Here is a 13,174-nt window from a genome sequence, read left to right as displayed (position 1 = left end):
TAGACCCTTCGCTGGTAGAAGACAACATAACATGGTATAAACATTGAAGTTAAAGCCGATGGCTAGAGAAGAATCTTCAATCTTTCTCAAGCAAGAAGAAGTGAAGCTTTAAGATTTGCACCCCTTTTGAGATTGAATCCTGTGTATTTTTCAAAACATGGCGAAAGATTTGATCTGGCGTTTGTGTGAAAATCTCGTGGGCCGTGACTTAATTCCCCCCCCCCCAAAGAGTTTTCTCTGGGGGCTTTTAAAACTCTATACTTACTTTCTTATATTGCAATATACGACATCATTTGGTTTGAGATTGGAGAGATAATATGAACAGACACCGTTATGAGTGTTCCCTTTAATTTCATAAGAAACGAGAGCAACTGTAACGTGAACTTCTGATGGATGTAAATCTTGTGATGACGAAATCGAATAATGACGCTAAAAGATACAAGAAGGGAACAATTCAATGAAATATTAGATTCTGGTGGTGGCTACGTTTCAGCGATCGTAGTGCGAAGGTAGGACATCCGGCTACGGTGCAAAAGGTGGTGGGTTCAATCCACGGCAGAGTCATACCAAAGACCTCGTATATAGTACAAAATGATAATTGATGATTCTCTGCTTGCGCAATGAAAGAGAAGGATCATATGTAAGTGGAGCAATCCAGGGAGAAAGCAACGCGTCCTCTTACTTAGGGGCTACTCAAGATAAATAAAAATTCATTTGAAATTTTGAACAAATTGTGTTGAAATTATCAACGCAACCCTGTCTTCTCACCCAGAAAAGCACTTTCCCACAAATACTTCTTCACGGAAATACACCCATCAACTTAGTGTTGTTGTCGGCTTTTAAGAAATTTGTGAATAATGATAAACTCGAAGCCATTCTCCTCACGCTTTTTACAAGTGTGTTGCCTTCTACTATATTTGAAAAGTCTTACCGGGTTCAACAGCGGTAAATGGTTGATCAACATTGTGACGTCACATGCGACAGATTTGAATTTCTCCAACACTTCGACAATGTTAGGATAGTTGGCATGTGACCAATCCTCGTATTTATCATTATCCTGAGAAATGAAGAATCAAAAATGAGAAGCAACAGAAGTGTAAAGGGCTACATACACTACACAATATATTTTCAGGCAATATATTGAAAAGGTGTCCACAATATATTGTCAGCTTGATTTGCAATTTTCCAACAATATAGGGGGATTGTTTACTGAAAGAAAATTCCTTTTTACAATAGAGAAACTGTTGTTTACTCTGTACATTACGGTCCGAAAACGATATTGTCAAATATTGTTCGTCAATATTTTGTGTAATATATTAAGTAGACCTTAAGACAAACTGGAAAATGAAAGAAACATGTAATGTAAGACACCACAAGCTTCAAGACAGTATAATCAAATTGCGAAGGCAGGGAAAATTCTAGAAAAGCAGAAGCAGTTAACGGCACTCATTTGCTGTCTATTCATGAAAAAGTTTGCTTTTACAATATGATTCTTCATAAACCAGGAAGGAAATGGCAAAATTATTTGGGAGGGATATTTATCAAAACGAAACACGTGTCCGCGGATAGATCAGGTCTGCGGTATAAGTCACTAAGTATAATTTTTTTTATCAGTTTTCATCTCCTCTCGTATCGTGAAAATCAGTTCCCAAACTACTGCGATTCTTGAAGATGTAAACATACAGTAGATAATAGCTCGAGCTCATTTTTCTCTTCTTCATTTGTAGCTTCTTCTGAAAACACTGCCAACAGTTTAGGTGATGGCGGTGACGTAATGTCCAAGTATGACGTAATCATTTGTCGCAATGTGGTCACGAATGGTATTTTGTTTGATTGAACCCATTTATCGACTGAAAGAGAAATGTCATTACTTACGAAATCAATAAATCTCACAGAGAAAACTTTTATTTACACTGTTAATAACTTTTGGAGAAAGTACACAGAAATACAAACTTTTGGTCTGTCCAGGCTTGAGCAGCTATGTAGTAAGTAAGCAAGCAAGTTAACTTTCAAACTCGAACCCAGTTCCTTAGTTTGCTTTTTATGATTCTGATAACGCTCACGTCCATCAGTTAAATCAAAAAGTGGTCCCCAGTCCCCGTCAAGGATCTCTTTAATTCGCAAAAATAAGAATCCCCGTTCGAGTTCGGATTAGTAAGAGTAAACTAAATCATCATCCAAAAACGCTTTATATGGATATTTCACAAACGACTGACTTTAGTCGATATTGAGTTAGAATAAAAGTCAGTCGTGTGTGAAATATCCATATAAAGCGTTTTTGAATGATGATATAGTTAACTGTTACTAATACGAACTCGAACGGGGATTCTTATTTTAGCGAATTATATTATAAGGTTTTCTCCTTGATGGGGACACTGAGAATAAGTTCGAATTATAGAAGTTCGAATAAAAAGAAGTTCGAATAAAAAGAAGTTCGATTAAGCGAGTCTTTATTGGTTAGAAAAACCGATATGAGAGTGACCAAAGTGAAAAGTTATTCCAAACCAATCGAATATCTTTATACCTTCTTTGATTTCCATGGTAACGCAATCATCATACCCAACATCACATATAACACGATCCAAAAGAGCATCCACCAATACCTAAAAGGTGTAAAACAAAGTATGAAACTGGTGTGCTCATAGTGTGCTGTTTTTTATAACGTTACCCCTATACTCTTAGGTTTCAAATAAACGGCCCCTCGCTTCTTAATTTTTCGAAATTTTTTCAACCCCTCCGGACCTTATTAGGACCCCCCCCCCCGTTAATTAAATTTTAAGAACTTTTTAAGAAGGTCCCTTATTCTGCTCTAAATAGCCTGATTTTAGCCTATATTTACCTTATTTTTAGGTTTTCGTAATTACTATTTCCAACCCCTCCCCCGGCAATTAGGCCCACCCCCGCTTATTCGAATCCTCCCGTTTGTGAGGAACCTAAGAGTATACTCTTTGAAAGAACTACTTACCCCGAAGTCCACTTTTTTTCGAAACGTTAAAGGCATGATTATTGTGTATTCTTGTTTATTCTTGTTCAAAATTTAGCATGTCGTCCCAATTCTTAAGTCCATGACAGTGTAACCCAACTAATTATAAGCGTGGTTTTCTCAAGGGTACACGCTTTTTGCGAGTGGACTTTAACAATTTAACCGATTCACAAAAGTATTTCCTTGGAAGGCTGTGTCCACCCCCTTAGAGAGTTTTCATTTTATGAATTATAATTTCACACATCCCGTTTACCCAGCTTATACACATATTGTGATCATTAGATAAACGTCGAAAGAACGTTGTGTGCTAGCTGTTACCTTTTCGTTGGTAGGGTAAACTGATAAATGATCACCAGCTTTGTACATGATTTCATCGTGTCCACAACGATCGATCTTGACCAAATTTGTAACACGGCTGAAAGAGGTGAAAGGAGATGAAAGTTTCCCATAACCATCGAGTTCAGGTTAGACCTACAGTTGACTCTCTCTAATTCGATCCTCAAGGGCCAATAATTAAAAGGAAAGTATTTTATACGACTTTTCAGTTGAAGGGAACAATTTTTAAAATTGCCGCAAATAACCGAATACTTCTAACAATCCATGTTATACACCATTTCAATGCCTTCCACAGACCCAACAGCTAATGGTTGGTTGCAAGTGACGTATTGACTGATATTACGTCACTTACAACCAGTCAGCTGTTGGGTCTATGATGTAATTTCAGAAGACATTGCAGTGGTGCATATCAAGAATACTTCTAAAAATAGTCAACTTACTCAGATTGTGATGACTGAAGATTTTGCACGGATATACATTTTGCTGGAACGACTTTCTTACGATGAAGTTTGGATAATGCTGAAATAAAGAAGGCTCTTCTACACATTTTGCATTTTTTTATAGAAGTTTATTGAAAGATTGACTAGGAACTAAATGTCCTTAAATTGAATGAATAAAATACATTTGAAGGATGCTTTTCATTATCATACAATTCTCAACTTAAAGTAAATACATATCACTTATTTTTCCGATATTTTTCAGAAAATTGAGATAAATGTGATGACATCTGGCAAATACCTTATCGGCCCTTCTTACACCGCCCTTATTGGCGTTATTTTTGGGCTCGTGGCGTAATAAGGGCTGGCGTTAAAAGGAACGGCGTAAAAAGGGCCAAGATTTTGCAATTTTAACCTAAAAGCGGCGTTGATTTTTTATCATTTATTTCTCAATTTAAAGGATTTTATGTATTATTTGAAGACGAAAATTATCCATTGTTTTACTCCTGAAAAATGACATTTTAATGTAAATTTTAGTCATTATTTACTAATTTGAAGCAAAAGTAGCCATTTTTACAAATTTTGGCGTTATTAACGGCCCTAATTGGCGTAAGCCCAAAATTAAGCTGTGGCGTAATAGGGCCGGCGTAAAAGTGACCGGCGTAAAAAGAGCCGATAAGGTAGGCTCGGCAAAACGCATTTTAAGCATAATCTAAACTTAATCAACTGAGTCAATTGTATGTTGGGTATATAGGTGAAAGAAAGGGAGAATCAAAAATTACCTTCAGGAATCGATTCATTTCCAACGGGAGTTTTTGATAATTTGAACAAGCCTTTCTTCCAATCTTTTGCAGAGGACGCGATAGATGATATAGCGGCTTTCATGTCTACATCGTAAATACCAAACGAATCGCACGCTGCCTGGAATGAAGATCTGAGGAATATTTCCAACTTTCATCTTCACTTTCACTCTAAATATCTCTATTTCGACGTTCTACTATTCTACTACACGTTGCGCATGCCCTATATCAATATATACTATTCGATACGATCCATTATTCGATAACATTGAAAATTGTCGTCAACGAGAAACTCTCATAAACCACACTATCCTATCTCCCTTATTCAAGAAAGATCCAATTTCTCTTGAAAATCGAATTAGAGAGCATCATCTGTAATCAGTAATTCGAGTTAAGTAATTCAACACTGCACTTATATTAAAGTTGTCAAAAAAATGGCGAGACTCTTAAAGACAATGGAAATGTCAATTCTCTATATAATGGGTTTTCCCTCCCCCTGTTGAGTATATCGGACATCTAGGGTTCAATGCTATCTTGATGTCCAGGGCGTAGGACTTTATAAGAGGGAGAAGATATCCAGGAAGTAAAGGATAAAATTCAGGAATATCCTCAACCCCTCTATCATATGAGCACCCAGGGTGATTTTTCGGATATCTAAGGGGCTCTTTATTTTAGGCCAGACATCCAGGAGGCAGTGGAACCCGAAAATGGATATCCTCAACTGGGGGTACAGGTGAATTTCTAGAAAAGCCCTTAAAATCTTTAGTTTAGATTTTTAGTTTTACCTTAAAAGCGCCAGCAGCCCATTCGTTAAAAGAGCTTTCCTGGCCACAGAGCTCATCCCCTTCTCCTGTCTCGTGAATCTCCTCTCCGCCAAGCGATTTCAACAGTCGCTTCACTATGTGTGCAAAGGAACAGAAATTGGGATAAGCTCTGGAACCAAGTCCAAAGACGGCGAATCGAACGTTGGTCAAAATTTCCAAAGATTCAGTTGAAAGAGACGATGATCTATATAAATGAAAAAGAAAAACTTATTGTCGATTGGGTATTCTAGAATTAGTCTGTAGGCTCCTTTGTTGAGGAGGTGCGACGTCCAGGGGGGGTCTAAAAAATTAAATATTCAGAGAGGTCTAGACTGGAGTCGTTTATAATGCGTGTAATATAGTAGTATAGGTGTTATATGATAATACGATTATTGTTACGGGATTTAGTTTGTATAAACTAAAATTGTTCCCTCCATTACTTTTTGCTTTATTTCTACTATTCTACTATGTCTGAATAAAGATACTTACGCAGTTTCTGCTATCATTGCTTCCAAGCCATCTTGAAAGCTCTAAAACAGCCAAAAGGTGTACTGTATATATTTTTTATTGCTTTTTTATTGGACTCAAACAATATTTTTTCAAAAAGTTTCATTTGATAATATTCGACTCACGATCATCTTTCCAACGTGCACAAAATCGAAATCTAATTCAAATTCTATCAAAATTTATCTTACTGACAGCTTATTTGAAAAGGACGTTAATTGCTTTAACTTATATCAGGAGGGGTTGGCATCTACCCGGCTAATGAAATTTCGCAAAGATTCGTGAAATGCTCTGAAGTTATATATTTGACTTTATAGATCAACCAAAAAGGATTTTATGACTTTATTGTGATTACATACCGTAAAATTCAACTAAATATTTTTCTTAAATGATGACGTCATGAATTTAAGATATTTCACCGCTTCAGCATTTACTAATAAGTCTCAGATTTTAACATTTAACAAAAACCCGGAAGATGTAAACCCTTCAAGCTTTCAGAAAATCAAAACAAAATTGAAAATCGTTTATTTCTTCACTTGTTATTGCAATTCAACTGGTCAGCGGTAGGTAAAACTTTGTGATGACGTAATCATCTGCAGGAGGACGTCATCAACTCCGAATTTTTCCAATGGGTTCCTTTCAAATAAAGAACATTCCCTGAACGTTTCATGATCCACACCTGGTGGATAACACCCCCTCCCAGGTACTCAAAGGGATAAAAAACTCGGGGAAAACTTTTTTGGGTTATGAAATGTTAGTGAATTTTTTTTTTTCGATGGGGAGACCCTCTCAAAATTTTCGTCACTTTCTCTGATATTGTAAATGGGAGTCTATACACCCCTTGAGTATACTACATTCGAAAAAAGATAAATAGGGTTAATGAAGAAAGAAAAAACTTTCTTCAAAAAAGAAAGCGCCTACTCCTTGCATCGGCATAACCTCCGGAAGTGAACGAATCTTAGCTCTGGTTTACACGGCACACTTCCCACCCTGCCTCTTCTAATTGTGAATTAAAACGGGTAAAAAAGTTGGCTGTCTAAAGCCAATGCATTGCCCTCTTTTGACGTCAATGCTATGCCTTCTTTCAATCTTTTCCAAGCAAAGATTTTAACACCAATCTTTTCGCTTACTCAAACTATTAGAATAGACAGGGCAGAAAGTCGACCGTCTAAACTAGAGCTTAGTCATCCCGGCCATATGAAGGGGATCCAGTTGTCTGCTAACGTAAAGTAGTCCTTTAATTGAGTTGGTAGGCTTCTTGAACAACAACTCAAAATAACTTGCCCTTCCATTATCAGGACTCTCTCCATTACCAAAAGTACTGGTAACTATAATAACACATTGTTCATGTGGCAAGTCACTGACATCGTAATCCTATCGAATATAACGTAAGAATAAGTATTTAAAAGCTACAAGCAGCCGACGGAGGAGCTATTCCAAGCTACACTATCGAAAAGTCATAGTTATAGACCAAAAATCTTTGAGGATTCTAAGCAAAAAGATATCAAAGTTTAAAAATTTAGAATGACCTTAAGGGAAGACATTTTTGTCGAACAAATTTTATCGGTTTTTTAAAATTGAATTGCCGGAAACACGAATATTCTCAGGATTTCAAAAAATTAATTATAAAGTTGGGTTTTAGGACAAAATAGACCATATTGTAAACAAAAATTCTCTTAACTGCCGAATTTTGAGCTGTGAACCACGAAATTAAATTCCGCGAAAATTTCTTCCCTCAAGCTATCTTCTTCTTAAGTTATAGAATAGACAGAAGATATACTGTTTTTCAATTAATATTTTCTGAGTTATCAGGCAGGCCATTGGCGATTATAGTCAATGTATATTATCAAAAGGTTTTGTTGAATTGGCCTAAAACGGTTCAGCAAGGAAAAGAAGGTTCGGTTCCTTGACATTTAAGCTTTTTTCACATGTACGTAAAATTTTACTTAGGACCTTGAAGGGTTGGGAATTTCCCTAAGCTTACGTGTTTTAAGGCCTTATGTAGAGTTTGCTTACGTTCAAAAAGTTTTGAACGGAAGAAAAAGTCACGTAAGACCCTCTTAATCAATAAAAACATTACGTAAAGTCGGGGAAATTCCAAAAAGATAGCCTTACAAACGATTATCCGTAGCGTAACGTCTTAAGTAAGATTTTACGTGCATGTGAAAAAAGCTTTTTAAAAGCACAATAACACTAACTTCCATACAAACCACTTTGCTATCAAAAGCAAACAAGAGGATTTCATTCAGCGTGTTAGCAAATTTCTCGGATTTCCCTGTTTCCGTTGCGTATAGAATAGTTGCTTTGCTTCTTTTCTCCATAGCTCTTGACATCATAGAAGATGAAAATTTCACCGCTCTAAAAGATGGGGCATCGGAATATCAGCCAAACGCGAAAGTGATCATAGTTTCTAGAGGGGTCAAGACCCCCCCCCTTAGGTAAGAGGACGCCCCCCTTAAGTGCTAACCCAAGACCCCCCCTAAATGTAGGGGTGTAGAAACTATGGTGATACTTTTAAACTACTATTGCCCATAGAAATATTGCTCAATATTAGAGATAATGTTACAAATAATCCTCCGCCACCGAGCGCTTCCATTATATTGTTTGGTTAGAATTGAGTTTCATACTATTATAAAACTATTCTGATAAAAGTGTTTAAGGATGGAATCTCTAAAGACCAGCAACAAACCGTCTATAGTGGACACTCTGTATGGAAAGAACTTGTTTAATTCTTGTCAGTGGTGCACTTAGTCTTTAGTTGACTACAGAACATAAACATTTTTAACATTTATAACATTGTACGTATATTTAAACTCAAAGTTAATTAAGACCGCTGAGCTTGTATTAGTGGCCACGAGAAAGTTCAGGTTTTTGAATGATGATCGGGAAGTACTCTAGTCAGAATTGCACAACTCCACATAACTACTGGCGATTTAGAAGGACGTAGTCGAACTTATCTGTTGGATGCACTCCCCTTTCTTGCAGACGGGGTTTATATAATACCCTAAGGGGACTTTGCTTGGCAAATCCGCGTAACCCTTTTTGCGTAGCTTCCCAACCTTCAAAATTATAAAAATAAATTTTGATAAGGCTACAACTTACTCTCTCTTATTCAATCTTCAAAGGACCGAAAATTTTCTTCAAATTAGATAGAGATTCGAATTAGAGAGAGTAATTTAAACCACTTTTAAGCCTAGGTGACTAATACTTTAGTGCGAATTACAGAAAGATTCTAATAATAGAGGTTCGGATTAGTGAGAGTTGACTGTATATTGTATGCGCTAAGAAAAATTGAGAACTACGTTAACCACGTAAGGCGCTTTGGTATAGTGGTCATTGACCTTGGTTGCTGCACAGGCGACTGAGGTTCGATTCCCACTCGCAGCGGTTCACTTGGCAAGTGAATGAACCTTTGCCCGGATTAACCCATGCCATGTAAGGGAAATTGGGTAGTCAGCCCAAGGTGCTGACGGGGCGCTCATTGAAAGCGTCTATAGGCGTGCGAAAATAGGCCTTAAGGCCAGTCTCCACTTGCGCGCGCTGCAATCGCACTTTTTGGCTTCAATCCTTTTTGCTTGGAAAAAAGATTACGTCATAAAAATGTAGCGCGCGCACGAAAAAAAAGTTGAACACATTTCAACTTTTTTCAACCGTTACGTCAGATCATCATTTTTCTTTTGACCAATAGCGTGTAGAAGCTTTTCTCGAAAAGTGCGATTGAAGCGCGCGCAAGTGGAGACCGGCCTTTAAAGCCTCCTGAAACTCAACCAAATAGAAATAGAAATAGAAGCGTACTTGACAACGTCTTTGAATCGACGTTTTGGATAACCCTTTCCTTCACTTTCATTTTCGTTTTGTAGTTTGGCGTTCGGTAAATATTTCCAAGGATCTGGCTGATACTCATATGATGGTCGAAGCTTGTAGTTTAAAAACTCCTGGAAAGAATTCAAAAATCGCATTTACTATAGCCTGGATATCCAGACCGTAAACTATTTCACCGTCTAGTTTTTTATTATCTTGTCTCTGGTTTACGGTCTGGTCCAACTAACTCCTCTGCAGGGATATCTGTCCCTGCATATGCGAGTGTATCTGATTGGTCGATTTGCTCCGAGTCGCTGAGCAGAATTTTCGCGGGCTTTATTATATTTTTTTATGCGCGCGCATAAAAAACTTAATGTGATTATGCTCGCATAATTTATGGAAAAAAGGTGACATTGCAAAATAATATAAACAAATGACATTGCAAAATAATATAAACAAATGAAAATGAAAACACAGGTTCATTTCTAAACAAAATGGCCGCTGGAATTGCCTTTATAAATGTGGCTGATGTTTTGATGTAGTTTAAAGTAGCTTTGAAACTTTATTGAGTTTGTAAAAGAGGTTTTATGGTAAGTTATAATTAATTATGTGTGTTTGCATGGGTTTCCAAAGTTTTGATAGTCTGTCAACAAGGGTTCACTCACATACAGTATCAAACAAACTGTATCAGACTTTTATAGTTGCACCAGACTCTAAAATTTTAGAAACTTTGTATGTTGAGGTAAGAGTTTTTTTCTGAAATTTTGAGTCTGGATACCAAGGCTGCATTTACTATTGTGAAATAATTGAAAGTAAAAGTCCACATTAAATAGCGCCGATTTCGTACGTAAAAAAGTTAAAGCGAGTATTGTGAACATAATACACGGGTTGCGAAATTATATCAATGCAGTCAAAAGATGTGTAGTTGGGGTGGTCGTTGTTGTTATTGGAGTTGTCGCGACTGTCATGAAAAGCAAAGTATTCGAAACTTGAACTTTTTATTTTTTTACAATACAAGGGTTGCAAAATTTTATCAATACAGTCAAAACATGTGATTACTCGAAAAAGTTCACGTGATTTTATTCCCATGTTACTTGCTTTACAACTTACATCTGATAACTTTATTAGTGTCAATAAAGCCAATCAAAAATAAATGTCACATAAAAATTTCGAGTAAAAGCGTGATTTGTCTTCAGACTTCAATTTTGTAACCGGTGAATTCTCTTTTGACCTTAACGAAGCAAAACACGCGAATATCTTTTTTTTATTGAAAATGAAAGTATCAAAAGGAAGGGCGGGGGGTTTTACCTGATGAAACATGGGCATGATACCGCCCGTAAGAGGCGGGACAACCCACACCCAGTCAGTTGGACAGCCACCTCTCAACTTTTCTTCATCTTTAATATGCTTCATGAAGGTTTCTGCTGAGCTGTGATGGTCCACAATCGTCACACCCGATTTCTAAGAGAATCAATTGAAATTCTTTGAGAAGCTTTAGAGAAAATTCTTGCGAAAAGAGAATTTTTCCCAAATTTGTCCATTCGTAAAGCTTTTCCCCCCTTATAAATTATCTGGCAGAAATCATCTTTTTTGGGCTTCAGTATACCTTATCGGCCCTTTTTACACCGGCCCTTATTGGCGTTATTTTTGGGCTTGTGGCGTTTATCACGCCAGCGTAAAAGGGACGGTGTTAAAATAGGGCCGACGTAAAAAGGGCCGATAAGGTAGTAAGTAAGTCATTGTAGCTAATGTTCCACTAAGAAGTTTTGTTAGAATTTCCATCTTCAGATGAAAGAGCGATCCAAAAATTACCAAAAAATAGGGGCAAAGTCCGCTTCAAATCAGGTTATAAAAAATATAAAGATTTTGTATACAAATCTCTATCAGATACCCCATCTGACGATTAGAGGAATGGGAAAGATATCACAGTTGAAATTTCAAATAAACGAAAATAATTTTTTTCAACCAATGAATATTGACCACAATTGATGAACAGTTTACTATAGAATATTTAAACCCGTAGACAGTGGTCAAAGCAAGGTTTTCCGTCTGAGACCAAAAATGGATATTACACAGTATATTACTACATATTCTTGAAATTTTAGCGAATTATGCAGAATTTTCAGACGGAAAACCCATTTTACATATTGTTGCCTCTCTCTAATTCGATCTTCAAGGGACCAGTAGTTTTCTTCGAATTAAAAGAAAGAGAGAATTTTGCACTGCTTTCTAGCTGAGGGAACCAAGGTTTTACTTCGAAATACAATAAGACTCGAATAATAGAAGAGCGGGTAAGGAAGCGGCCGTAGCATGAAGGTAGAGCATCCAGCTACGATGCGCAAGGTTGAGGGTTCGATCCCCAGCCGGGTCATACTAAAGATTCCCAAAATGGTACTTGATGCATCTCTGCTTGATGCTCAGCAATTAAAGAGACGGATCAAGGGTAACTGGGGAAATCCCTCCACTACCTTCGGGTAGACAGCTAGAGAAAAGGGAGCGTTTGGGTCGCCCTCGACTGCGGTCGCAAACTTACTCACTTTACTTAAGGAAGAGTCCAGTGTACGGGAGAACTTTTAACACTGTATATAACACAAAACTCTAACCTGGAAACTGTGAATAACAGCGACGGTCAATTCAACAGCAATCTTGTCTTTCCATAAAGTTGCCATGTTGCTCGTATCAAAACCACATAGCTCTGCTGCTGGCTAGAATGAAAATTAATGAAGAACGAGTTTTCAAATGAAACATGTGCTTCACATCGGCGTATTTTCATGTTCAATTTTAGACACCCGACATATATAGAAATATAAGTAATTTTGACTGAGCATTTTTCAACAGCTTCTTCAGGCTAAGATAATTTAAAAGGGTTGGGTTGACAAAATACATTTAATTTGTCAGTTTAATGTATTGCCTGAAAAGTAGTTGCAACACAAAAGTAATAACTTGTCATCATATCAAGATGAAAAGGATTGTGTGATTGAATTTCGGTCAAATGTTGAAAGTAATATTTATGACGCTTGGTTAGCGGTGTGCTATTAACTTAATGGATGCTGTTCTATACCTAGACTGGCACGCCAGACGGGCTGGAACGGTATCACGCGGGAAAAGTGAGCGTAGTAGGAGTTAGGTAAGCGTGGGAAGAAATTTTGTCGGCGGCAAGGGCTAAAAGCGGTTAATCAACAGCCTCTCACCAACTTTTGTTCGTTCTCCTACGCAGCTCCTATTCTAGCAAACTCCCGCCGCCTTTATGTTCCCACCCTCTGACATGATTAATTAACAGACTAGTTTGCTAGTCTATTCTATACCTTCATTAGATTGTAGCGACAAGTATCCGTAAAATTCCTTGCTCCAATTTCTGTAGCATTGTACCTTCAAAAAATCGTAAGAAGTTTTTTTTTGATTTCCTGTATGGGGCTATTCTTGATATGCGTAAGTAATTTTTCTAGTGGAAACACCCGAAAAAATCCGGGATTTGACCCCTCTGTTACTAAAAACAGAGGTCAAAATCCG

General features: G+C 37.2%; 1 protein-coding gene across 1 annotated transcript in view; it reads right to left on the bottom strand.

The window, feature by feature from the left end:
- LOC136814229 (nitric oxide synthase 1-like) overlaps positions 1-13,174 on the bottom strand; it is a 56,786-nt gene that overhangs the window by 4,136 nt on the left and 39,476 nt on the right. The window contains exons 10-24 of the mRNA XM_067070746.1: positions 12,970-13,033; positions 12,268-12,369; positions 10,973-11,125; positions 9,659-9,798; positions 8,062-8,221; positions 7,148-7,237; positions 5,849-5,889; positions 5,342-5,564; positions 4,539-4,677; positions 3,760-3,838; positions 3,302-3,398; positions 2,525-2,603; positions 1,684-1,850; positions 932-1,057; positions 266-429 (exon numbers count right to left, since the gene is read on the bottom strand). Of these exons, the coding sequence (XP_066926847.1) occupies positions 266-429; positions 932-1,057; positions 1,684-1,850; positions 2,525-2,603; positions 3,302-3,398; positions 3,760-3,838; positions 4,539-4,677; positions 5,342-5,564; positions 5,849-5,889; positions 7,148-7,237; positions 8,062-8,221; positions 9,659-9,798; positions 10,973-11,125; positions 12,268-12,369; positions 12,970-13,033 (1,824 nt within the window). The remainder of the gene's footprint in view (positions 1-265; positions 430-931; positions 1,058-1,683; positions 1,851-2,524; positions 2,604-3,301; positions 3,399-3,759; positions 3,839-4,538; positions 4,678-5,341; positions 5,565-5,848; positions 5,890-7,147; positions 7,238-8,061; positions 8,222-9,658; positions 9,799-10,972; positions 11,126-12,267; positions 12,370-12,969; positions 13,034-13,174) is intronic.

Source organism: Clytia hemisphaerica, unplaced genomic scaffold (genome assembly GCF_902728285.1).
Source record: "Clytia hemisphaerica strain Z4C2 unplaced genomic scaffold, Clytia hemisphaerica genome assembly, whole genome shotgun sequence".
Classification (NCBI taxonomy): Eukaryota; Metazoa; Cnidaria; class Hydrozoa; order Leptothecata; family Clytiidae; genus Clytia; species Clytia hemisphaerica.
Note: the sequence above shows the minus strand (reverse complement) of the source record. Positions and strands in the feature narration are given on the sequence as shown.